General features: G+C 52.8%; 1 protein-coding gene across 4 annotated transcripts in view; it reads right to left on the reverse strand.

Moving 5' to 3' along the window:
* The window catches only part of ARRB1 (arrestin beta 1), a 93,515-nt gene extending 71,242 nt beyond the window's left edge, over window positions 1-22,273 (reverse strand). For 3 of the 4 annotated variants that reach the window (XM_032259089.1, XM_032259088.1, XM_032259086.1), the window contains exon 1: window positions 22,029-22,272. In XM_032259089.1, the coding sequence (XP_032114980.1) occupies window positions 22,029-22,048 (20 nt within the window). In that variant the 5' untranslated portion in view covers window positions 22,049-22,272. Of the gene's footprint in view, window positions 1-22,028 lie in introns of all 4 variants that reach the window. The other variant, XM_032259085.1, reaches the window with a different exon arrangement.
* Between the last annotated feature and the right edge of the window lie 1,797 nt (window positions 22,274-24,070).

Raw genomic sequence — 24,070 nt, forward strand, 5'->3', positions numbered from 1 at the left:
AATCTCTCTCTGTTCCAAAGGCTGCAGGAAAGAGCCCAGCCCCTGGGCTTGTCCCTGGCTATATGTAAATGTTTATGCAAAGCCCAGCCTCCAAGGGACAAGTTATTTGCTTTGCTTGTAATTAATTCCAGAAGGCCCGGCTGGTAATAAACTCTGCTGAAGAAATATAAACAGTTTGCACAGAGCTCCAAATCTATTGTGAGGCCAAGAGAAAGGGTCTGCTAGGAATGGAATGTTCTCCCCAGTCTCCTCCAAGCTGGAGGCAGAGAGATCACTGAAGGTCAGAACTGAAAGGACCCTTGGAAATCATTTGAAAAATAGCAGCTGGCAGCATTACCTTGTTCCAGGCCCGGCTGAGCACTTGTTTTCTATGATACAGCCAAATTCCCATTCTAAAGATGAAGAAACTGAAGCTGAAAGTGGCAGGCAACTTTCCCCAACTAGAAAGCAGCTGGCCTGGAAGTTGAACCAGGCTGGACTTCAGAGAAAAAAAAAGAAAAAGACAGCCATTCATTCAACAAAAATATTCTGTGTCCCCCGTGCCAGCCACTGGCACCTGGTGACACAGCTTCTGCGGCACTTGCATTCCAGCGAGGAGAGGCAGATTTTACACGCTGAGGACTAAAGTCTAAATTTTTTTTTGAGATGGAGTCTCGCACTGATGACCGGGCTAGAGTGCAATGGCACAATCTTGCTCACTGCAACCTCTGCCTCCTGATTCATGTGATTCTCCTGCCTCAGCCTCCCGAGTAGCTGGGATTACAGGTGCACACCACCACACCCAGCTAGTTTTTTGTATTTTTAGTAGAGATGGGGTTTCACGATGTTGGCCAGACTGGTCTCAAACTCCCAACCTCGTGATTCACCTGCCTTGGCCTCCCAAACCACGCCTGGCCTTGATTTCTATTTTTTGAGGCGGAGTCTCACTCTGTCGCCCAGGCTGGAGAGCAATGGCGCGATCTCAGCTTACTGCAACCTCTGCCTCCCAGGTTCAAGCAATTCTCCTGCTTTAGCCTCTCAAGTAGCTGCGATTACAGGCGCCTGCCACCATGCCTGGCTAATTTTTTTGTATTTTTAGTACAGACAGGGTTTCACCATGTTGGCCAGGCTGGTTTCAAACTCCTGACCTCAAGTGATCCACCCACCTCGGCCTCCCAAAGAGCTAGGATTACAGGCGTGAGCCACCATGCCTGGCCATGTCTGATTTTCTTATCTTGCCCAAATTCCTATCTAAGGGGTCTGCCCTACAAATCATAAATTCTCATCAGATGGGTTTTATTTAACCCTACATGTGGTGACTTACTTTCCAATCTGACTCTGCCAGTAACAGTACGAGATAAGGCAGAAAATCAGAATATTTTACCCCAAAACATGTTTCCCTACCATATCTTGAAATATCTGCCTCTGTAAACATAGCTAGATCTTTTTATTCCAGGCCCTCCCAATCCTGAAGAGATTAACTAAAAGTCTAGCACCTTTTAAAGATCCGAATAGGAAATGTTTGTCATCTATGATCTCTAAGGGCAGCCACCATAAGACTTCAAAAGAACTTTGGTCTTCACAATCTTTTATCTTAACCTGAGCATTTTCTTGCCACAGATTCCAAGTCTTTAGACAAACTCAACCAACGGTCAACCAGAAAATGTTTAAATTTACCTATAGCCTGGAAACCCCCCCAACCCCGCCCCTCGCTTTGAGTTGTCCCACCTTCCTGAACCAAACCAATGTATTTCTTTTTTTTTTTTTTTTTTTTTTTTTTTTTTTTGAGACAGAGTTTTGCTCTTGTTACCCAGGCTGGAGTGCAATGGCGCGATCTCGGCTCACCGCAACCTCCGCCTCCTGGGTTCAGGCAATTCTCCTGCCTCAGCCTCCTGAGTAGCTGGGATTACAGGCACGTGCCACCATGCCCAGCTAATTTTTTGTATTTTTAGTAGAGACGGGGTTTCACCATGTTGACCAGGATGGTCTCGATCTCTTGACCTCGTGATCCGCCCGCCTCGGCCTCCCAAAGTGCTGGGATTACAGGCGTGAGCCACCGCGCCCGGCCACCAATGTATTTCTTAAATGTATTTGATTGATGTCTTACGCCTCCTAAAATAAATAAAACCAAGCTGTACCCCAACCACCTCGGCCACATGTTCTCAGGATCTCAGGCCATGGTCACTCATATTTGGCTCAGAATAAATCTCTTCAAATATTTTACAGAGTTTGACTCAACGGCTCACCAGATAATGATTTGATTAGAGCAGGTGCTAAGTGCTCTGAAGAAAAGAACAAAGCTGCTTATCTAGAAGGGCACAGCCACAGTTGTGCGGGTGATTCAAGCTCTGCAGGATAGAAACCATAGAGCAGTGATCTGGCAGGAGCACACAGTAGGTTTGTTGTAAGCAAATTTCCAGCTAAAACTTAACACTGTTTTTTGTTGTTGTTGTTGTTTGAGACAGAGTCTCACTCTGTGGCCCAGGCTGGAGTGCAAAGGCGAGGTCTCAGCTCACTGCAACCTCCGCCTCCCAGGTTCAAGCGATTCTCCTGCCTCAGCCTCCAGGTAGCTGGGATTACAGGTGCATGCCAACACACCAGCTAATTTTTGTATTTTTATTAGAGACGGGGTTTCACCATGTTGGCCAGGCTGGTCTCAAACTCCTGACCTTGTGATCAGCCTGCCTCAACCTCCCAAAGTGCTGGGATTACTGGCGTGAGCCACCGCGCCTGGCCTTAACACTGTTTTCTTTGGGCCCAGTGCAGCTTCTTGCCAATCTGTTCAAGGTATCCTGAAGTCATTGTGCCACGGCTAGGGAATGGAATGATCAGTGAACAAAACTCAGTCCTTGCCACCAGAGAGCCCACACCCAACTGGGGGCACAGACAGAGAAGTGGAAAACAGAAGTTGATGAGAGTCATGCGGCAAGAGAGGGACAATCAGCATGTACTGAGCACCTACTGTGTGCCACGCACTGTGTTAAGCCCTGCATTATCTCATTTAAGCCTTACCACAGCACTATGGGGGTGAGGAGAGGATTTTATTACCCCCATTTTAAAGATGACAAAACTGAGGTTCAGAAAGATTATGTAACCGTCTCCAGGTCACAGGCGTAACAAGCAGTGGGGGTGGCATCTGAAACCCAGCCAGACACCATGCTTGTGCTTCACAGCCCTGCCCCTGTCTTAGGGAAGGACAGAAGCCAAGACATTGCTGCCGATAAACTCCCCTTCCCTGACTCTGTGGAGGGGTGCACCGCGCCCTGCCAGCCTACTTTCCTTTCCGAGCAGGAAACGTCAGCTCGGCCTGCCCTGGCACCTCCTCTCAGGCACCAGACCAGCCAGACTCCTGACCCAGTCCCAGGGGCAGGAAAAGCCTGTCCAGACTTCCACTCTGCCCCACTCCCACAGAAGGCCCCATCCCAGTTACAATAGCCCCTTCCCAGGCAAGCCGTGCTCCACTGTCTTCTTGTTTTTTGTATTTTTTTTTTGAGACAGAGTCTTGCTCTTTCACCAGGCCGGAGTGCAGTGGCACGATCTCAGCTCACTGCAACCATCTCCCAGATTCAAGTGATTCCCCTGCTTCAGCCTCCTGAGTAGCTGGGACTACAGGCTCCCACCACCACACCCAGCCAATTTTTTGTATTATTTTTAGTAGAGACAAGGTTTCACCATGGCCAGGATGGTCTCAACATCCTTACCTCATGATCTGCCTGCCTCCCAAAGTGCTGGGATTACAGGAATGAGCCACCACACCTGGCCCATGCTTCACTGTTAATAACAACTTTCACCCTCTTGGCTAATCTAACCACCTCACCCCAGCAGCCTGTATCCCAGAGCCTAGTACCAGGCCTGGAACACAGCAGGTGAATTTGACAGACAGCAGGACAGACTACATCCCAATGGAAGGCATGGGCTCCCTTAAACCGTCTCCATCCAGCTTCTATCAGTGTCTCCTGAGCAGCCAGGACAATCCTGGGGCTAGACCAGGGAGTTTCACCTGTGGTTCATTATTTTAACCTTTCCAGGAAGGTCTTATCTCCATTGTGCAGATGAGGAAGATTGAAGCCAGAGAAACCTTTCCAGTCCCTAATTTACACAGCAAGTGAAGCTGCAGGCTCAGCCTGCCCCAGAACTGGCTCCCCCAGATGCCTTTCAGGTCTTGCTTCTGCAGGGAGGACTCTAACCGATGACAGATCTCTGCTGTGGGATGAGAGCCCCCTAAGAACATGCAGCAGATGTGGCACCAACATCCCAACCCAAAGGAAAACCTGCCAGAGCAGAGCAGAGCAGAGCCAGGCTTGTGGGCCTAAAGCTTATATAGCTTGGAAGGCTTTTTTAAAAATAAATAAATAAATAAATAAATAAGTACAAAAATATCTTCCTTTTGCAAATTTCACAAAACCCCTGAGCACGTGGACACATTGCTAGGCCTTGGAAAGGGCCGGGGAGCGTGAAGGGCTGGAAGCTGAAGCTGCGTCAGCCTCATGGTGAATCCGCCTCGGGGCTGGAGGAAGGGCCCAGAGGCGATCTGAGCACCACCCGCCTTCACAAAGGCCCTGCCTCCAGCCCAACAGACAGATGAGGCTCTGGAAGACATTCCTTCTTCTTGTTTGGAGTCCTGCAGCTACTTAACCCTCCCTGCAGAAGGTCCAAGTCTGTCTGTCTTTCTCTTGCCATGGTTTCAGAAGAAGCAGATCTTGGCTGGGCGTGGTAGCTCACACCTGTAATCCCAGCACTTTGGGGGAGGCTGAGGCGGGAGGATTGCTTGAGTCCAGAAGTTCAAGACCAACCTGGGCAAAGTAGCAAAACCCCTCTGTACAAAAATTTTAAAAAGTAGCCTGGTATGGTGGCGCACGCCTGTGGTCCCAGTTACTCAGGAGGCTGAGGAAGGATTGTTTGAGCCCAGGAAGTCAAGGCTACAGTGAGCTATGATAACACTACTGTATTCCAGGCTGGACAACAGAGCCAGGCCTTGTCCCTGACTGAAAAAAAAAAAAAAAAAAAAAAGCAGAGCTCAGCTGAGTCCAGGGTCTGCAGGGATCTGCTGCTCCCAAGGGCAGCACCGCTGGATTTCTTTGTGATCCTGGGGCACATCCCCAAGAGGAGCCTTCCATGCCTGGGCTGGAATCCTGGGCTGGCAAGGGCAGCCCTATTAAAAACCCCATCTCCAAACACGTGTAGGGTATGATACAGTTTACCAAATGTTCCCGCAGCCACATCCCATTTGGCCCACACAACAGCCCTGGAGGTAGTGCAGGGCAAGCTTTATTGTCCCCTTTTTACAGATGGGAACAAAAATGAGACATACTGTGCACCTACTATGTACTAAACATGCCAAGGGGCTTTCCACATGTGACAACTCACAGACAGCCTGTGAGAAACGAAGTCTCACTCCGTTTCTGGGCCTGGGCCTGAGAACGGGCCTGCAGCCTTGCTCTCCCATCTCCCAGCCCATGCTTCTGCCCCGTCTCATCTCAGTCTGGTATGGACAGCTCAGAAGGCAGCAGGCACGCATGCTGAGACTCAGTGGGCTGGGGAGGGAGAGGCCTCCAGCTACCAAGGCGGAAGAGCAGCTAAGGGCTCAATATATTAATAGAATCAAAAAAGTGAGAAGCAACCATGCCCTCTCTAGATGTGTCTAAGGAAGAGCACAGGGCCCTTGGGAGCTTGAAACCTGTTTGAAAGCTATCACCAGCCAGGCACAGTGGCTCACGCCTGTAATCCTGACACTGTGGGAGGCCAAGGCAGGTGGATCACGAGGTTAGGAGTTCACGACCAGCCTGACCAATAAGGTGAAACCCTGTCTCTACTAAAAATACAAAAATTAGCCAGACGTGGTGGCCTGTGCCTGTAGTCCTAGCTACTTGGGAGGCTGAGGCAGAAGGATCGCTTGAACCCCGGAGGCGGAGGTTGCAGTGAGCCAAGATCGTGCCACTGCACTCCAGCCTGGGCGACAGAGTGAGACTCCTTCTCAAAAAAAAAAAAAAGAAAACAATCACCTTACAGACTCAGAGCCTGATGTCCTCCCCACACCCTGCCAAGACACAGATGGCCCCATCCCCACCTCCCATTGTCCACATGCTGGGCCTTCCAGACCCTTCTGCTGACTCCTCTCAGTGCCCAAGGCAGCCACCTAGTGTTTGCCCTGGCCTGTCCAAGTCCCACCTCTGTCCTTCACTAATGCTTGATTCCTGGATATACCTATTCTACAAATCTTTATGAGAAGGTGCTGTAGGGTGACCCACGGTCCTGATTTGCCCAGGAATGAGCTGAGGGGTTTCCTGAGATGCAGGACTGAGACTGTCCCAGGAAAATCGGGATGGCTGATGACCCTCATGTACTGTCTGCCTGGTCCTGGGCTGGGCTCTAAGGACACATTGATCTACTGGACATGGACACTGCCCTCAAGAAGCTTCCAGTCGAAGGGTGGCTACCACTCAATGAGAAACCACTGTCAAAGGCACCTGTTCAGCCCCTCACACACATGACCCACCACCACCTTATGGGGGGAATATTATCACCTCCATGGTATGCATAAGAAAACTAGGGCTCAGAAGGTGGCACAATGTGCCCAGAGTCAGAGCTACAAGTGACATGCCAAGATTTGAAGTTGACCCAATGAAACAAAGAAAGGAAAGGGCAGTTTCCAGCATGCACATTATGGAGACAGAAGAAGATAGACATGTTTTAGTTAATTCATTTTTGTAGCTCCAGTGTCTGGCATGATCTAAGTATTCAGGAAATGTGTGAAGGGAGAGAGGGAGATCTAGGCCTTATTTAATTATCTCCAGGCTAGGAGATTCCATCCCCCAATTCAAAAGCTATACATTTCCCTTTTCAGTCAGTTTCAGACCAGGCATGTTGGCTCACACCTATAATCCTAACACTACGGGAGGCTGAGGCAGAAGGATCACTTGAGCCCAGGAGTTTGACACCAGCCTGGGCAACACGTGAGACCCCACCTCCACAAAGCCTGCAGTGAGCTATGATCATGCCACTGCACTCCAGTCTGGGCGACACAGCAAGACCCTATCTCAAACAAGAAAACAAAGAAAAAAAAGTTTCAATTGTTTTCCTTCAGCACCAGGACCAGAAAGGAAGTGAGAAGAGGGAAAGGATGCTTCTTCTTTAAGTCAGCAGCTCAGGGCTCACTTCCTCCAGTGAATATCTTCCCTGACTCATTCTCCCACCCAAGTCTGGCCCCACACTGTGCCAGGCCCCAATCAGGAGCTGGGATTCCAAGAGATAAAAGATACCCTTGAGCAGAGAGGGAACTGACATGTCAGCAGTCATCTACAATACAAAGTGCCATCCCGGAAGCCTGCATGGTGCTAAGGGCGCCAAGAAGAGGCCATTCACTCTGCCTGGGCAGGGAGCAGCGTCAAGGGAGGGCTTCATGTCTAGAGCGTCACTGAAATGTCTTTTTTTTTTTTTTTTTTTTTGAGAAACTCTTATTGCCCAGGCTGTAGTGCAATGGTGCCATCTTGGCTCACCTCAACCTCCTCCTCCTGGGTTCAAGTGATTATCTTGCCTCAGTCTCCCGAGTAGCAAGATTACAGGCATGTGCCACCATGCCAGCCTAATTTTGTAGTTTTGGTAGAGATGGGGTTTCTCCGTATTGGTCAGGCTGGTCTCGAACTCTCAACCTCAGGTGATCTGCCTGCCTCAGACTCCCAAAGTACTAGGATTACAGGCGTGAGTCACCATGCCCGGCCTGAAATGTCTTTAAGTTCAACCTGAAAATGTAAGGAAGATTTCACTGGAAAAAGAAGGGCATTCCAGCTAAAGAGACTGGCTTCAGCAAAAGCACAGAGGTGTGAAAAGTACAAAGGCTATTGAGGAAGATCCAAAAAAGTCAGTGCAGCCAGGTTGTTAGCAGTGTGAGGGGGACAGCTGGAGAAGGAGTGTGGAAGGAACACGAGGGACAGATCCTGAAGGGCCTCCAGTGTCACCTAGAGAATGGAGACTTTCCTATAGGAGATGGGGAGCAATAAATCAGGTTTTAGGCTGGGAAGGATATGGTCAGATGTGAATTTCAGAATCAGAGGATGACTTGGAGGGTTGGGACTGAGCAGAAAGAGAGCAACTAGAAGGTGACTGTAATGGTCCCAGCCAGGTGTGGGGCTTGATCGGAGCCAGTGGCCGTAAAATGAGGAGAACAGTACTTTGGGAGACATGTCTCTATCACCATTCAGTTTGGATCCCCTGAACTGGGGCTGCCCATGGGAAGGAATGGGTTTCTCTTCTCCAGGGAGCTCGGCCCACCCCTATCCAGCTCTACACTCAAAGGGAAGTCGAGGCCAGAGCAACCCAGGTCTGTCTGTGCGCTGGGTCAGGGCTCAGTGTAGGGCCGGGTCATGGTTCTTTGAAAGTTCTTCCTACTACAAAGTTTACTCTGCAAATGGTGAACATCAGAGGTGGCTAGGTTGTTAAAGTGTGCATGCTGAATCGCTGCTGCCAAACAGCCAGCGCTGGGAGAAACCACGATGCATATTAACCACTTGATTATGATGTGTAATCATCTTTGTCATTTTTAGAATATCAAAAATCTGTTGCAAAAAAAAAAAAAATCTCCTTATTAAGTTTTAAAATGTCTCTAGGTTCCTCCCAGTACCCTGGGGCGATACAGACCCATCATAAAATCAACCAGTGATGAGCCCTGCTAATGTGCTGGGTGCTTTCATTAGCACAGCTGTAATGGAGAAAGGATGAACGCATTATCCCCAGAGGCTGGAAAACTTTCCTACAGACATGCAATTACTGGTAGAGGGGAGGTGAGAACCCCAGCCTGCTGCCTCTCTCCACCACTCCACGTGGCCTCAGTGTGCGCAAAGATAGCCCTCCAATCTAAAGAGACTAGCGCACACGTCCCCTGGCTGTCAGCCCCAAAGCCTGGAGCTGTTTCTCCTAAGACATAGTTTCCCAATTGTCTCATATCCATGGGCTCCTCTGGGAGCAGCCATCAGACCTCTGCAGTGTCTCCTGGGCTGGAGGAAGCTTTGCTCTCCAGACCTTCGGCACAGTACACCCTGGTTTCCAATGCAGATTTGCTGAGCCCAGTGTCTCCTGATATGCCCACCACCTTTTCTTTCTCCAGGCCAAAACACTCACTGCGATGCCATGGGACAGAACTTTCACTTTTCACCCTAGTTTTTTTTGTCCTCAAGCAGTCTGCATTCCCAAGACACTCCTTACTGACAGCACATGAAGCCAGTGCCTGACACTGTGCCGGCACATAGTAGGTTTCTCAAGTCTCTGCTGAAGGAAGTCAGTCCTGATTGAAAACACAAGTCACAGAGATACCACCAGGAAGAGTATTACCTCTGGCTGAAAGGCATGCACTTTCCAACCTGCTCAAGGGTCCCTCCTTCTGGGGAGCTGCCTCCGATCCTTAACCTCTGGCTCTGCTATAAACAGATCCCCACTACCCCTCTTTTTTTTCTTTTTTTTTTTTTTAGAGACAGAGTCTCACTCTGTCATCCAAGCTGAAGTGCAGTGGTTCAATCTCAGCTCACTGCAACCTCTGCCTCCTGGGTTCAAGCAATTCTCCTGCCTCAGCCTCCTGAGTAGCTGGGATTACAGGCACGTGCCACCACACCTGGCTGATTTTTTGTTTTTAGCAGAGACAGGGTTTCACCGTGTTAGCCAGGATGGTCTCCAACTCCTGACCTCGTGATCCTGCCGCCTCTGCCTCCCAAAGTGCTAGGATTATAGGCCTGAGCCACCGCACCCAGCCCCCACTACCCCTCTTCTGGCAGTTGTTGTGATCATCTATTTCCTCTCTCCCAATACATCTGAGCAGCATGAGGGCAAAGACTTGTCTGGGTCCTCTTCGTATTTCAGGTGCCCAGCACAGGGCCTGGGTGTGGCACAGAGAGAAAGCTTTGTTCCTTGGAACCTCCTTGGGAGGGCAGCGGTGGCCTAACAGAAACAACATAAACTACCCTGAAAACCCCTAACCCAAGGTCCCGGGAGGTAGTGTTCCACGTCCTGAGGTTCCTTGCCACCCAGAACCTGGGAAGGCCAGGCCCCCAAACTCAGAGAAAGGGCAGTCTCAGACGGGAGGCAGAGCACAGCTGCTCCATAATCACCTTCCACTCAGAGAGAGACACACCACTGGGACAGGCCGGCCCAGTGCTTTGGGAGATGCCTTGCATGGAGGGAAAAATGTTTGTGGAATTGAATGGAACAAACTGTGAAATGCTAGCCATTTGTTCCTCTGGCTGCAGAGAGGCCACTTCTCCTCTGGGGGCAGTTTGCAGTCAAATTATCTCAGGATGTGGCCTGTTTCCTCTAATGAGGCTTCTCCCTTTTGCAGCTCTGCTCCCAGGAGGGTTGGAGGGGACAATCGTCAGAGCCAGCCCCAGAGGCCTGCACTGAGGAAGCACACACGGCTCACCAACCTACAGGGCGTGGGCTGTACTACCACTATCCAAAGCAGGGCGTGCTCCCCACAACCTTCTGGGCCCAGCAATTCTGAGCAAAGCAGCACCTCCTCCAAGGCCCTTCTGGGGAGACCTGGAGGAAAGGAGCAGGGAGGCATGCTCAGTTACGTAACCGGCTGCCTTGGAGTCAGAGGCCTAGGCGTGTCTCAGCCCGGCGCTGCCAGGAGAGGCTGTGGGGGGTAAGGGGTCTTTCTTCTCTTTTGCTGCCTCCTCCAGACCTGGCAGACCCTGTAGCAGGCACTGCTTTCCAAATGCCTGAGCTCCAAGCAGGCACCTCCTACTTGGGGTTGGAAACCAGGAAGGCTGTTGTTTTCTGAGTGTGTGAAACAGTGGCCTGCTGGCTCCCTTGGCAGAAAGCCAGACTCAGGGCTCTGCACAGGGGTGAGGGTTAAGAAAGAGGAGCCTAGGGCCAGGATGCCAAGGGACTTCCCTCCACAACCACCCCCAGCTTCCTGCTCCCTAATCTCTCCCCACTTCCTCCTAGAGAATCAGCCGTGGGTGAGGGGCCCCAGCTGCCCTAGCACCACACTGCTGCTGCTGGCCCTGGGCAATCTCACTTCCCTTCCTACCCTCCTTAGAGTTTCTCCTCCGGCTGGCACAGCCCCCACCCCCACGCACTCAGCTGTGTGCACAGCCCTAGACCATGGAAAAGAGGGATGAAAGAGGAGGGAGGGGACATGGGAGAGGGAAGGCGCTGAGATCAACTCTTGATCTTGAATTACAATGGCTTTTTTTTCTTTTCTTTTTTGAGACGGAGTCTTACTCTGTCACCCAGGCTGGAGTACAGTGGTAAGATCTCAGCTTACTGCAACCTCTATCTCCCGGGTCCAAGTAATCCTCCCACCTCAGCCTCCCTAGTAGCTGGACTACAGGTGTGTGCCACTACACCTGGCTAATTTTTGTATTTTTAATAGAGGTGAGGTTTTATCATGTTGCCCAGGCTGATCTCGAACTCCTGACCTTGAATCATCTGCCCACTAAGCCTCCCAAAGTGCTGGGATTATAGGCATGAGCCACCACACCCAGCCAACAATGGCTTTTTATGAAGCCCTTATCCTCTCTGCCCATAGCAACCCCATTAATATTATTATACCTATTTCCCAAAGGAGAAAACTGAGGCCAGAGAGCTTAAGACCCAAGCTGAAGGTCATGGAGCTAGCAAGTGAGCGGTAGAGCAGAGCCTGTCCGACTCTGAATTCCAAACTCCAAACCTCCTGGCTCTAGCTCTGGGAGCCCCTCCTCCACACACTCTGAGGGTGCTACTTGGGAAATTCCTACACAGATGGAAATGACACTGCTCAGCTCTGGGGAGGGAGCTCTGGGCCTTAAAAAGTCCCTCCCCGAGGACTAGTTTGGGAACCACAGGACAGTCCCGAAGACAGGACCAAGGCTCAAGGGTGGGACATGCTTGGGGAGGACGTCACCAAGTTGTGGCTCCCAACTGTCTTCCCTTCGGACCCAATCTCAGGCTGGATCAGACTCCTACACTCTCTGCCACTTCCAGAAGGCAGGGCTGCCAGAGGCCAAGCTGTCCTGCACAGAGCCACACTGTACCTCGTGTCCTCTGCCCTCCTAACTAGAGAAGGAAAGGGGCCTAGAGAGCCTACTTCCTGCTTGACACATGGAGAAACTGAGGCCCAATCAGGAGAAGCAGCTTGCCATGGCAGCGCCGGGACAGTGAAGAAGTGGGATCCCTGTCTCCCAGGCCAGAGCCCCTGCCCTCCACTCACCCCACTTGGGTGCTCTCCCCAGACGGCACCTTTGGCCATCTGCCTGTCCCTCTCCCTGCTTCTCACCCTCCCTCTGCACTTCCTGCTTCCCTCTCCCAGCCCTGCTCTACAGACCCATCTCTGAGCTTCCCCTGTTACATCTCTTCCCAGCCTCACCACCCCACCCCCCTTCCCTCTGCTCTGGGCCAAGGAACAATGCTTGGGTGGTTTAATTAGCTGATTATGACCGCAGCCTGCTGGATGCAGTGCCCAGAATTCTGTCCCCAGTAATTAGGTGGGTTCTGAGTACTTGCCCAGTGGGGAGCCGATGGGGAGCTCTGTGCTCTGCCAGCCAAGGGAGGCTGTCCAGCTGCATAAAGCACTCCTTGATCACTGGTGGGTCATCGGAAACCAAGGTCCCCTCCTCAGGCCAGGTCAAACCATACTGGAGGGACTGCAGCCAGACCCAGATGTCCAGCCTAAGGAGGGAGTCCCTACTCTCCCATGTCACTGCCCACACCAGGGAAAGGCTCAGTACATGACTGAGGATGAGGATGAAGAATGCAGCGTGCCCTCTGGAGCCCAGGAGAAAACGACTCCGTGGCCAGGGCACCCATTTAGGAAGTAGGATTGGAACAAGCACAGAACTAAGATGGTATTCGAGATGGGAGCAGCGGCAGAAACAAAGTCCCAGAGGCAGGAATGAGCCACCAAACTCCTTGCCAGATAGCTCTGGTTTTTAGAAAATACATTCTCCCAGCAAGGTAAAAAGCTGGACATCCAGCAACCTCTGCCCTTTACGTCGCAAAGAATAATCTAATTCCTATGGCTCTGGGCTACTTTTGAGATAGTTTGAAATCAACAATGATGTCCTATGGTCCTCACCAGCCACACTGTACCCCCCAGCCCCCAGAATATCTCCTGCCAGTGAAACACCTTGGCTGAACAAATATTGATGGCGCTCAGTGGCATGCCAGGTCTGCACAGGTGCTGGAGACAAGCAGATCCAGGTCAAGTGCTCTTGAAAAGTTCTTGACCTCACAAGAGGACATCACAAGTGAGCAAATAACCAGGACCTATGCAGGGAGGGAGGAGAAAGTGCTGACAGAGAGAGACTACAAGAAGGTCACAAAGTACTGGGAATCAGTGAGGGCTTCCCAGAGGAAGAGGTGCTGTGACCCAGGCCTTGCAGGATGGGAAAGGTGTTGTATGTGGTTAAGTCAGCAATCGGATACTGAAAGCCAATGATAATACAGACTTGTACTGGGGCCTCAGGAGACTCAAAAAATGAATTAAACAGGGCCCTTCCCTGGGGAAGCTCACAGCTGGGTGAGGGAGGCAGGCCTGATGAGAGGTCATATAAGCATAACAGCCACATAACACTGACCTTGCACGGGGACTTTCTTTGCTTTATCTGACTTAATTTTAACTCAATCCTCATGACCACCTACTATCCCATTTTGCAGATAAAGGAGCCACAGCAGCGAAAGGGTTAAGTAATCAGTGAATCCACCCAGCTGGTAAGTGTCAGAGCTGGAACTGGAAACCAGGAAATCTGGTTCTTCCAACAGCCTAACCTCTATGCTAATCTGCTAATAATCCATGCTAATCAGATCACCGAGGGGGCTGCAGGAGGCCAGAGGAGGCCAAAGGAACAGCAGAGAAGGCTTCCTGGAAGAAGGGCTTCTGAGCTATCTTAAAAGGAAGAGAGGGAAGGGCGTTCACGAGGAGCAAACAGCCTGAGCAAAAGGCCTACTGGTAACTACAAATGCTTTGTTTATTTTTAATTTTTAATTTTTTTTTTTTGAGACCTAGTCTTACTCTGTCGCCCAGGCTGTAGTGCAGTGGCACAATCTCGGCTCACGGCATCCTCTGCCTCCTGGGTTCAAGTGATTCCCCTGCCTCAGCCTCCTGAGCAGCTGGGACTACAGGCGCACACCACCACGCCCGGCTAATTTTTTTTTTTTTTTTTTTTTAAGTAGAGACGGGGTTTCACCATCTTGGCCAGGATGGTCTCAATCTCCTGACCTCGTGATCCATCCACCTTGGCCTCCCAAAGTGCTGGGATTACAGGCGTCAGCCACCGCGCCAAGCCTATTTTTAATTTTTTTAACCATATTTTATTTTATTTATTTTTTGAGACAGAGTCTCATTCTGTCACCCAGGCTGGAGTGCAGTGGCACAATCTCAGCTCACATTCACCTCCTGGGTTCAAGCGATTCTCGTGCCTCAGCCTCCCAAGCAGCTGAGAATACAGGCACATGCTACCACGCCTGGCTACTTTTTGTATTTTTAGTAAAAACGGGGTTTCACCATGTTGGCCAGGCTGGTCTCAAACTCCTGACCTCAAGTGATCCGCCCCTTGGCCTCCCAAAGTGCTGGTATTACAGGTGTGAGCCACCGCCCCGGACCTGCTACAGATGCCTTATGTCCCTGGAGGTGAGCACAGCTGCCATTCATGAACCTGACCCCATGGGAGACAGCACCACCCTTTCGAGCAGTAGCCAATTCCTTCCTGGCCCTCAGCACCAAACACCCATCCCCACCCAGGACACACTCCCTGGTGGTCTCAGTCCCACTGATCTGTGGCAGAGGCCTGAGTTGCTCAATCTTCCACTTTGGCCGCCCAGAAGAAAAGCCACTCCTAGACCTGCTAGCAGAAGGGCCTCTCACATGATTTGACTTCATAGGGATAGTAGGACCCAGAAAGGGTGCATGTCATGCCCAAGGTCACACAGCATAAGTAGGCAGTAGAGCAAACCTTTGGGACCCTTCTGAGATGGTGAGCCCCAGCAGTCTACTCCCTACTCCTTCCCTGGCCCTATGCCAAAACCTGTCCACGCCCATTGCACCAGGCTGGGCCAAGGGTGAAGAGGGAACAAACCTGGCAGCGATTTGCTTGCCCTCTGTCCTCTCTCCAACCCCTACCAAACCAACACCCTCTGACTCAAACCACCCCTGGGACAGACCCATCCTGCACACAGGAAGGCTGAAGGGAGGGTGCCCAGGAGCCATCTGAGATGATACCTGTTCTAATCCCAGGGCTCACGCAGGAGACAAGGCCCCAACCTCAGGAGCCCCCAGCATGATGGGGGAAGAAGGGAAGAAGGAGTTCAGTTCAGTTCAGCAAACCTCTGCAAGCCTGAGGGAAGAGCGTGGCTGCACCAGGACCGAGTGAGCTGGTTGTGGGCTCCAGGCCCAGGGCCAGCATGAAAGGGACCTCCTGCCTCATCCAGGACCACACTGAATGGTCCAGACATTGCATCCTGCCTCCCTCTGACCCGATGTCAGTCATAATGCCCCCATTGCTGGAGGCCCTTCAGACTAGCAGATCCCTCTGCAGGTGCAGGGAGGCGGAAGTTCCACTGCGGCCTCAGCCAGGTGCCACCCAGCTCCACGCAGAGGAAAAGCCGTTCAGTTCCTGCGGTGACCTTAGTCACACAGAACTCTGGGGACCTGTCTGGTCCAACTCCCAGGGGCCTCATCTGGCACCAGGTCTCCTGAGAAGGAACAAGCAGTTCTTCTGGAGTGGGACTAAAGATGGGGCCAGTCCCAGGAAGGAGGAGGCGTGTCTCCGGAGAGATGACCCTGCCAGGGCCCCTTAGGGAAGGCGGGAGGGGGCTGGGACAAGAGAGTCCTTTGTTACTCTCTCAAAAGCAGCCACCCCGTCCTGCCAACCCCCGTTCTCCAACTCCCTACTAGGACTCAAGCCACCCCTGGGACAGGACCCATCCTGTACATGGGAAGTAAGGACGCAGGGTGCCCAGGGACTGTCTGTGGTGATACCTGTTCTAATCCCAGGGCTCGAGCGGGAGACAAGGCCCCAACGTCAGGAACCCCCATTGTGATGGGGGAGGCATCATCCTTCAGAAGCCTCCAGTCTGAGGAGGAAGACACGGCTCCCACTTGCAGAGGCCAATCAGATGAGGGAGCCCCAGGCCTCCTGCTCAGGCGCCCCATGGGAATAGGGGTGGTATATCGCTGTCCCTGAGGACTTTCCAATCTGATGGAGAAGTCAGGACCCCACCCCTCTCTCCTGAGCACTTTGCCTATGTGGGAAATATTGCTTTCAATCTTAGGGCCTTTCACTAATGGGAAAGGCCTAATTTCAGCACTTAGGGAGTCCCTGGGCCGACAGCAGAGGCAAGAAGGGAAGAAAAAGTTCAGTCCAGTTCAGTAAACCTCTGCCAGGCATCTCCTGGGAAAGCAGGCCCAGCAGTGGGTAAGGAAGCATCAAATGGGAAACAAAAATAGCCCTGAACCACAAGGAGCTTACCAGCTGGGGAGCTCACTCAGCCTGAGGTATGAATGAATAAGCAAGTACCTTGAAACCACTCACTCCAGCATCCAAGGCCTGCTGGCCAGGGCTGCCCCTTCCTCCACAGCCTCACTCCTCACACTCCCACATCTGCTGCACCCCGTATCTGCACCTTGGCCTAGGCTCTTCCTTCTGTCTAGATCTTTCTCATACACCAGCACCCAGCTCAGAGGTCACCTTCTCCAGGAAGCCTTACTCCAAGTCCCCTACCCAAGTCAGATGCTCCTTATTTCTGGAGCCAGCACATTGCATGTCTTCCCCAAGACCAGCTCACACTTCACAACCCCTCAGCCTGAGCCTGAAAGGACAGCACAGGGCAGTAGACTTTTGCCTCTGGACATAAGGCAGAAGGAGCAGGTGGATGAGATAAAACCCTCAGTTCCCATGCCCACAGTCTTCACTGCCCACCGCCATACTGCCCCAAGCCCAGGGCCCCACACCTTTCCTCCGACTCCAGCCTTGCTCCAGGCCATGTAGAAAAGCGGGGTCTTCTCCCGCTCTCCTCTGCCCCCTGGAGCCTAGCTTTGCCCTCCCCACTCCACCAAAACCCCATGCTACCAGCCACTGCCTTCTGGCTGAATCTGAGGGGTCTTGCTCCAGCTCAGCCTCTGTGGGTCTGTCCCTGCTTCTTTGGCTCCAAGAACACGGTCTTCCCTCAGTTTCCTCCCTCTTCTCTCCTGCCCAGGCACTGGTGCTCTCAAAGGCCCTGGCTGTCCCTAACTATCTCTTCATACTGTTATATGTCCTCCCTAAGCAATGCTACTCATCCACACTTCCAAAGCCCTGCCTCGCACCCTGATCCCTACCCCAGGATCCAGACCCATGTACACAAAACCCCCTATGTCCAGCCTATAGCAGACTGCCCTGGCTCCCCGACCAAGCTGCTCCCAGCCCTGCAGGCCTCAGCCAGATGGTCGGCGCGGGCAGTCTGGCAACAGCAGAGGATGGCCGGGTGGAGGCAGGACCTCACTTGTGGTGTGCTGACCCCCAGCCTGCCCTTCTACTGCCACCACCCCAAAGTGTCAGAAACCCTGGAAGTGGCAAGCCCACAACTCAGGGCCTCTGGACTCATGCCAACAGGAGGCATCAGCCTCAGGCAAGGAGATCCAAACTTGGGAGAAAGAAAGCTGTGGAGAAGTCAGAAGCCCAGAGGCTGGCTTGGAATCAGGGATCAGAGACAGTGGGCCAGGCTTGACGCACCACTCCCAGCAGCCCCACAAGCAGGCCTGGCCGAAGCCACAGGACTTCCCCATGTTCCAGCCAAGATGGGTCACACAGGGCTTAACCACCAAGAGAAATGACAGCCAAAGTTCACAGAGAGCTGGTGGTTACATGTTCCCATCACCCTCCTTTCTCTGAAAAAAGAAGAGTTCATAAACATATGCAGGAAAGGAAATTCCACTCCCTTCCATTGCCTCTCAGGAAGTCCCTCCTGTTATCTAAATCTGATCCTTCATGTTGTCTGTTGAGTTGGTGGGAAGAGCAAGGCCCAGAAAAGATGCACAACCTGAGGCTGGAAGCTGCCAGGGGGGCCAACTGTGAGCCAGACAAGGCCCCCTCACTTGGGCAAAGCGTCGAGTAGCAGAGAGGGCTTTGTGGGCCAACAGGCCTGAGTTCTTATGCCTGCTGGCTGAATGGCAGTGGACAAATACTCTCTCCAAGTCTGTTTCCTCATCTGCAAAATGGGGACAACAAGCCCCACATTACCAGATTACAGTTGAATTCATTGAGATTATGTGTGTAATTCTAACACACACCAGATAGCTGGCAAAGGGCCAATCGACCAGTAAGATTGATGGACTCCACCTGCTTATTCATATTCAAATTTCTCAGCTTTATCCTCTCTGCAGCCTAAGTTCAGAGCTCGCAGCCTTAGTTCTCAGGTTTCTCCCCAGCCTCCTCACTGGTCTCCCTGCTTCCAGGCCTGCTCGTCCCATCCATCCTCCTTGGCGCTGCCAAAGACATCTCTCTGAAATGAAAACATCTGCTTCCATCCCTCTGCTGCCTCACACTCTTCTCTGAATCACCATCCACTTCAGGAGAAAATGCTTTCTCCTTAGCCTGACATTCCCAGGCTGCTGGCGACCGGCCTGTGTTTACCTCCTAAGGCTCACTGTCATCCCCAGCCCAGACCCCCGGCTGCACACCTTGCTTCCTGCCTCCAAGCCATTGCAGATTCTGCACCCTCGGCCAGGAATGTCATTCCTAATCCCACCCCCTTGGCCTTCTCACCCTTTCAGATGAAGCTCAGTAGTTCTAATACCACCTCCTTTCCAGGAAGGCTTCCTTGGCCATGCTCCCTGCCTGGGCCTGGGTTGGGGACTTCTCCTTTAGCCTCCCACAACACATGTCATCCTGCTTTATAACCACCTGCTCTGCTCTAAATCCCTGGAGGACAGTGTAGACTCTTTCCTCTCTGAATCCCTAGACCCTGGGCACTCAGAAGGTACTCATCAACATTTGTTGAATGAATACAAGATTGTTCCCCGAGCACCTTACAGCAACCATCCTACTCCTGCCCTGTAATTAACCCTGTCCAGGTATTTTGTTTTTATTTTTTCACTCCCTCAGGCTGGAATGCAGTGGCATGATCATGGCTCACTGCAGCCTTGACCTCCAGGGCTCAAGTGATCCTCCCACTTCAGCCTCCTGAGTAGCTAGGACTACAGGCGTGCACCATCATAATCACCTGATTTTTGTATGTTTTGCAGAGACGAGGTTTCGCCATGTTGCCCAGGCTAGTCTCGAATTCCTGAGCTCAAGCAATCTTCCGGCTTCAGCCTCCCAGTGCTGGGATTACAGGAGTGAGCCACCATTTGCAGCCCTGCCCAGGTATTTGTTTTAACACCTATTTCCCCTTGTTCCTGGGACTTCCTAGAGGTCAGTGACCGTTTCTGATTAATTTTCATTATCACTTTCATATGGGGGTGCAATTCCAGATGGAGGGATGGATTCGATAGTTCCTGATGTTCAGTTTTAGATATCTGCAGATTCCTCTTCTTAGTCATAGATAAAGTAGAATCTCATGGCTTACAGGAAAAAGACAGGGTACAGTCCATTCCTAATTTTGCCCTTCTCTTCCAAATTACTTGGCAAACTGTCTGAAAAGGGAGAGAAAGTCCTCATAGGACTACAGGAGAATCTGAGGGGAAGGTCAGGCCACCATCAGGTGGGTTTAGCCAGGCCTTGGGTCTAGGCTTCAGGCAGTGCCTCTACCCCTGCCCAGCAAAGTCAGTAAGTATACAAGGGGAGCCCTAAAATGGAAGTATTGATAGCTTCAACAGATGGGAAACTAAGGTCCAGAAAGGTAAAGGCAATTGCCCAATGTCCCAAAGGTCCACCAGTGGGTTCAAGGCAGGGCAGAGGGAGTCATGGAAAATACCCTGGCCTCAGAGACAGGGTCTCCAGCAGGTGCCTGGAAGCCCATGGTGTCCTCATCTTTCTGACAATCCATGTCAGCAGGACAGCAATGACACTTATCCCCCCAGTCACAGAGAGATACAGAGAGACCCAAGAGAGGCTGAGTCACCCCGATCACAAGGCAGCCCAGGAAGGACAAGGGAGGGGAGAATGGCTCAGACTCCCTGCTATGCCCTATAGGAAGAAAATCCTGACCTCATGGGTCAAGAGGGTCTTAATTTCAGGGCAGATGGATGTGGCTGGGGAGGGAGTCACACAACTTCCTCCTTCGGATAGAGGCCTAGGTCACAGTGCTGGCCAGCCAGCTGCAATGGGGACTAGCCATCGAGGTGCATTCAGAGACACCATGATCTTCTGCAGTCTCCCCGAAAGGCCTGGGCCTCCAAGACAGAGCAGAGCACCCCTCCCTGGCACATGAGGGGCCTGGCAGTGCCCTAGGGCCATCCACAGAGACATGACCAAGTGGACTCCAGCTTCTGCCCTGCCTCTAACCCATCTTGACCTTAAGCAAATCACATGACAACTCTAACCCTCTGGTTCCTCTGCTAGAAAACAGGAAAAGGAAAATTAACCTCCTGGAAGAGCTGTCAGGAGGATGGCTGGAAAGTAGTTTCTAAACATTAAGAGCTTGAGTTGCCTCAGAGACTCAGTTTCTTCCTCTAGAAAATGGAAATAATCTCTGGAAGCCCTTTTTCATGCTGTTGAGAGAGCCTTAGATGGCAGTGGGTGAGAAATGGCTTTGTCAGTGGCCCTGAAAGGTGGTGCCCTCTGGGGTGGTCTCTCTAGTTTGTTAGCTCCTTCGGGGGAGGAAGGGGACTTGCACATCTTTGATCCCCCACAATATGCCTAGTATACAGCAAGAGCTCAATAAAAAAATGGAAACGAGGAGAGGGGAGGGAAGGGAGGAGGGAGAAATTGGACACAAGGATAGGAGGGGAGGAAGACAGAAAACAATGAGAAATAGGGATGGAAAGCGGGTAAGAAGGGGACCCCAGGGAGAGGCTATGTGCAGACTTAGTGGGTAGGGAGGGCAACGGGGGAAACAGGGTGACAATGCTGAGCCCCTGAGGAGTGCTGGTCCTGTCTGAAGGGCTGCCCCCAGGGGTTACCCTGCTCTAGCCCTTTCCCCTTTTATCCCAGTTTCCCCTTTCAGAGGCATAGACTGCCTCTTTCTGAGTCTTTCAGGCCAGGTTCCAGGAGAACAGGAGGGGTTCTCCCAGCCCTAGGTTCAAAAGAGCTCCTGGCCAGCCACTCCTCAGGAGGTCAGAGAAAAGGGAGCAGAGTGCATGGATGGGATCTGGATGGGATGGGATCTGTTTTCCCCAGGCTGGGGGTGTCGGGAGTGCTCTACCCTGTGTGATGTGTGTATTTCCACTTCTGGCCATGTGGGGCCTGGAGCATGTGTGTCAGCGGGCCTCGAAGCTGGGAGCTTGTGCCTGTAGGGTGCCAGTCTTTGCAGGCATCAGTCTGATTGTGTCTGTGGGGGTCAGTGTTGGTGTGGCTTTGCGCTCCGCTGTGTTGGTGAGACGTGCCAGCAGCACAAGTGTGTGTGCCAGTGAGAGTGATGTGTGTGCCAGCAAGGGTGTTTGCTACAGCGAGTGCAGGTGACAGAGTGCATATCAGTGTATGCCCACACGTGTATACCAGCACTAGGGTGTGTTAGAACTGGTGTGTGTTGAAGTGTGACCTGTGCATGCCAACAAGGCTGTCAGCAAGAAAGTGTTGACTGAGGCGTGTGTGACGGCGTGCCACTGCGTGTGATGAGCCTGTGTCAGCGGCTGCCAGTGTGTGCGCCAGCATGCATGTGCCACGGGTTAGTGTGTCCGTGCGTGTATTGTGTGTCAACCTGCCTCCGTGAGTCTCTGCGCCTGCTGGCCAGTGCTGGGTGTCAGCGAGCTGCGAGTGTGTCCGGGCCAGGAGCCGCGGCCCACATGGGGCCGCCTGGCCCTTGCCCTTTAGCCTGCGCCGCCCACGGCCCTGCCGGAGACCACACAGAAGACCTCGGGTGGAGGACAGCGGGTACTTGATCCCAGGGTGGCCCCGAACGCAGAACCAGGACGCAATCGGAACCCCCGCCCGTGCCCTCGCCGAGGCCGCCCCCACGCGCCCTGCACCGTCCGGCCGCCCTGCACCGTCCGGCCGCCCTGCACTCACCGTGTCCCTTTGTCGCCCATGGTCCGCGACGGCCGCAGGGAGGTCCGCGGCGTCAGCGCCCAGGCTGGAAAATCCCCGGCCAGCAGGAGGAGCGCGGGCCAGCCCGCTCCCGGCTCCCTGCTCCGCCTCCTCCGCTCTCCCGGCCGCCGCCGCCGCCGCCGCCCCCGCCCCCGGTCCCCGCCCGCCGCCTGCCGCGCGGAGCCGCGCAGCACCCGGGCCGCAGCCAGGGGCGTGGAACCACGCGGGTTGTGTGAGTGTGTGTCTGTGTGTGCGCGTCTGCGTGTGCGCGCACCACCCAGCGAGCCAGGGCAGTGCGGCGGGACGCGTCAGGGCTCCAAGGTCGGCGTTTGGGGGTGTCCTCCCGGGTGCGCGTCCGTGTGTGTGAGCCTGTGTGTGTGTGTGTGTGTGTGTGTGTGTGTGTGTGTGTGTGTGGTGGTGGTGGTGGTGGTTTGGTGTACGTGAGGGCGCACGGCTGTGTGCGGGCCCTGTTAGGGAGTGTATTGGTGTGGATGGAGGAGTGTGCACGTCTTTGTGCAGCTGTGCGTGTGTGCGCACGGCCGTGGGTGCGAGCGCGCTCTCCCGCGCATGCCGGGGCAGCCTTTGTGTGTGCGGTGATTGGAACCCGAGGGTCTGGCGACCCCGAGGCCGCGCTCCCTGCAGTGTCTCGCTTAGCAGAAGACCCCGGGATGTCTGGCAAAGCCTTTGCCCTTTGCTCCACCCTTCCCCATCCCACCCCACCCCCTTCTTCTGGAGAGATAACACCCAACCACCCAAGAGGGACAGGAAGAAGGGGTGGAGTGGGCAGTAGACGGCCTTGACGCTGGGGAACTGAGCAGAGACAAGAGGCTAGCAGGGGCTGCCGGAGGCCGCCCGGGAAGAGTAAGCTGCGAGAAGTGAGAAGAGGTGAGAAAGGAAGAAAGCAGAGCTGGCATGCTGCTCTGGCCGGCGTAGCACCGTGGAAAGCGTCCATGCCCAGCTCCATGGCCTGCTGCGGGTGACCCTGTACACCAAGCTTCTGAGAACCCATGTCCAGACCTGTAAAGTGAGGATACACTAATATCGGCTTGCAGAATTGTTCATAGGTTGAAAGAACTCGCTTGTGTTTGCTGGCCTCCCTGAGTACCTGCATACAGTAGGTGCCCAGCAGATGTTAGCCCACTCCTCTGCAGGCTTCTTGATGTCCTGTGTAATCTTGGCTGGGACCCTGCTTTGTCTGAGGTGCCTTCCTGCTTTGCAGGTAGTGGGAAATTGTAAGATTTTTCCCATACCCTCACTACTGAGATTTGGCTAATTAGCCCTGATAGGTCCCTGATATCTGAGTATTAAGGGAAAAGGAAGCTATCATTTACTCTGATGCTGTTGTAGGTATGCAAACATCTCCTGTAATTATGTCCAGAAGCAGTTACCTACACTGTTTATATGTAGCATAATTACTATAATTACGTCCAGATTTGGCAGAGGGGCAGGGGGAGGCTGATGGGGGGGCAGGGGGAGGCTAATGGGCAGGCAGGGTGGCCCACCTCTGGGCAGTGTTAGGAGCTAGAGAATACGGATGAATCCTCCTCCCAGTCTTGGCCTCTGGGCTTCACCCTCACCCCCACAGGGAAAGAAGAGGAAGCCACCTGTTGTTTCTGCAGGGGTCAGATCTGGAAAGGAGCAGACCAGACTCTTCCTTGATGACAAGAAGTCCCTAACCAGGATAGCGAGGCCAGGTCCTGCCACGCTTCACATCAGTTTCCCCACTTATAAAATAGGTTTGACCAAAACAGATGATCTCCAATGGATCTCCCCATGCTGATGCCGAAAACATCTAAATTTATTTATTTATTTATTTTATTTTTTTGAGACGGAGTCTCGCTCTGCCACCCAGGCTGGAGTGCAATGGCATGATCTCGGCTCACTGCAACCTCCGCTTCTGGGGTTCAAGTGATTCTCTTGCTTCAGCCTCCTCAGTAGCTGGGATGGCAGGCACCCTTCATCATGCCCAGCTAATTTTTGTATTTTTGTAGAGACAGGGTTTTACCATGTTGGCTAGGCTGGTC

Source organism: Sapajus apella, unplaced genomic scaffold (genome assembly GCF_009761245.1).
Source record: "Sapajus apella isolate SASKATOON/1434 unplaced genomic scaffold, GSC_monkey_1.0 scaffold106, whole genome shotgun sequence".
In the NCBI taxonomy this organism is placed as follows: Eukaryota; Metazoa; Chordata; class Mammalia; order Primates; family Cebidae; genus Sapajus; species Sapajus apella.